At 38.7% G+C, this 1,449-nt stretch overlaps 1 protein-coding gene across 1 annotated transcript in view; it reads right to left on the reverse strand.

Moving 5' to 3' along the window:
- Positions 1-1,449, reverse strand: part of KDM5A (lysine demethylase 5A) — a 104,420-nt gene that overhangs the window by 42,162 nt on the left and 60,809 nt on the right. The window contains exon 13 of the mRNA XM_023517084.1: positions 399-593. Within this exon, the coding sequence (XP_023372852.1) occupies positions 399-593 (195 nt within the window). The remainder of the gene's footprint in view (positions 1-398; positions 594-1,449) is intronic.

A 1,449-nucleotide genomic window follows, 5' to 3' on the forward strand; every position in this document is an offset into this window, starting at 1 on the left:
CCCTATTTTTAAAATAGCTTTATTGAAGTATAATTAACATAAATTACACATGTTTAAAGTGTACAATTTGATAAATTTTGACTATGTGTATACTCATGAAACCATTGTCACAATCAAGGTAATCTGTGTGTTACCACCAAATGATTCCTCATGGCCTGTTATGATCTTTTCCTCTTGCTATATATCACCCTCGGTATATGGGACACAGCCCTAAACCCTTTTCAATCTAAAGAAACCCAAATGGCAATTTTAAAAGTACAAAACCTTCTCCAAAGTATTGATTTTTGTGTTCAACTCCTACAGGGATCAAAGATGAAAACAGAGTCTTACTACATGTTTAGTTTTTAGAATGTCCTATATACATTATTAAATATAAGAAATGTGCTCAGCAAACTCACCATTTGTACAACAGACTCCCTTAATCGTGTCTCTTCTTCAGTCATGAGAGTCAACTCTTTGCAAACCATGGCTGCAAGCCCCACATCCAAGCATTCTGGATCTGCTGCCATTTTGAAAATGAGTTCCTCATGTGAAAAGACACAGTGGCGCCTGAGCCGTCGGTAATGACTTACACACTGGCGTCCAATGGGCAACTAAAAACAAGAGATTTCCTAATTAAATTACTTACTTATATTTCAGAACAGCATCACTACCTTCCAGATCCTCCCTTTTATTATTAAAAAGATAAAATAACAAACCTCACTTGAATATAAAAGGCAACTATAAATATCAAAACCTTTATAACCAACCAGAATTTCAAATGTCTTCCCACAGAAAATTACCATAATCTGAGATGCTAAGCTTCTAACCTTTAAATCAGTGTTATTTTGTTTTTGCTTTTATAGACAGCATCTTGCTCTGTCACCCAGGCAGGAGTGCAGTGGCATGAACACTGTTCACCTGCAGCACCCAACTCCTGACCTTAGGTGATACTCCTGCCTCAGCCTCCTGAGTACCTGGGACTAAAGGAGGGTACCATCACACTCAGCTAATTTTTTTTTTTGGTAGAGATAAGGTCTCACTATGTTGCCCAGGTTGATCTTGAGATCCTGGCCTCAAGCTATCCTCCCACATCAGCCTCCCAAAATGCTGTGATTGTAGGCGTGAGCCACTGTGTCCACCCTTAGATCAGTTTAACATGATATTGTCCTTACAGGAAAAAAGAAAAATATTATAAAAAGAAATAAATAAAAAATCTAAAAGTTCAGACCATAAAGGATTAAGTATTTGACATACACATTTCCATAAAACAAAAAAAAACAGATGTTATATAAAGAAAAACAAGGAAGAAGGCTCAACACCAGTGGCTCAAGTGGCTAAGGCGCCAGCCACATATACCTAAGGTGGCGAGTTCGAATCCAGCCCGGGCCTGCCAAACAACAATGGCTGCAACCAAAAAAATAGCCAGGCATTGTGGCAGGCACCTGTGGTCCCAGCTACTTGGGAGGC

This window comes from Otolemur garnettii, unplaced genomic scaffold (assembly GCF_000181295.1).
Source record: "Otolemur garnettii isolate 467f Iridium unplaced genomic scaffold, OtoGar3 scaffold00104, whole genome shotgun sequence".
In the NCBI taxonomy this organism is placed as follows: Eukaryota; Metazoa; Chordata; class Mammalia; order Primates; family Galagidae; genus Otolemur; species Otolemur garnettii.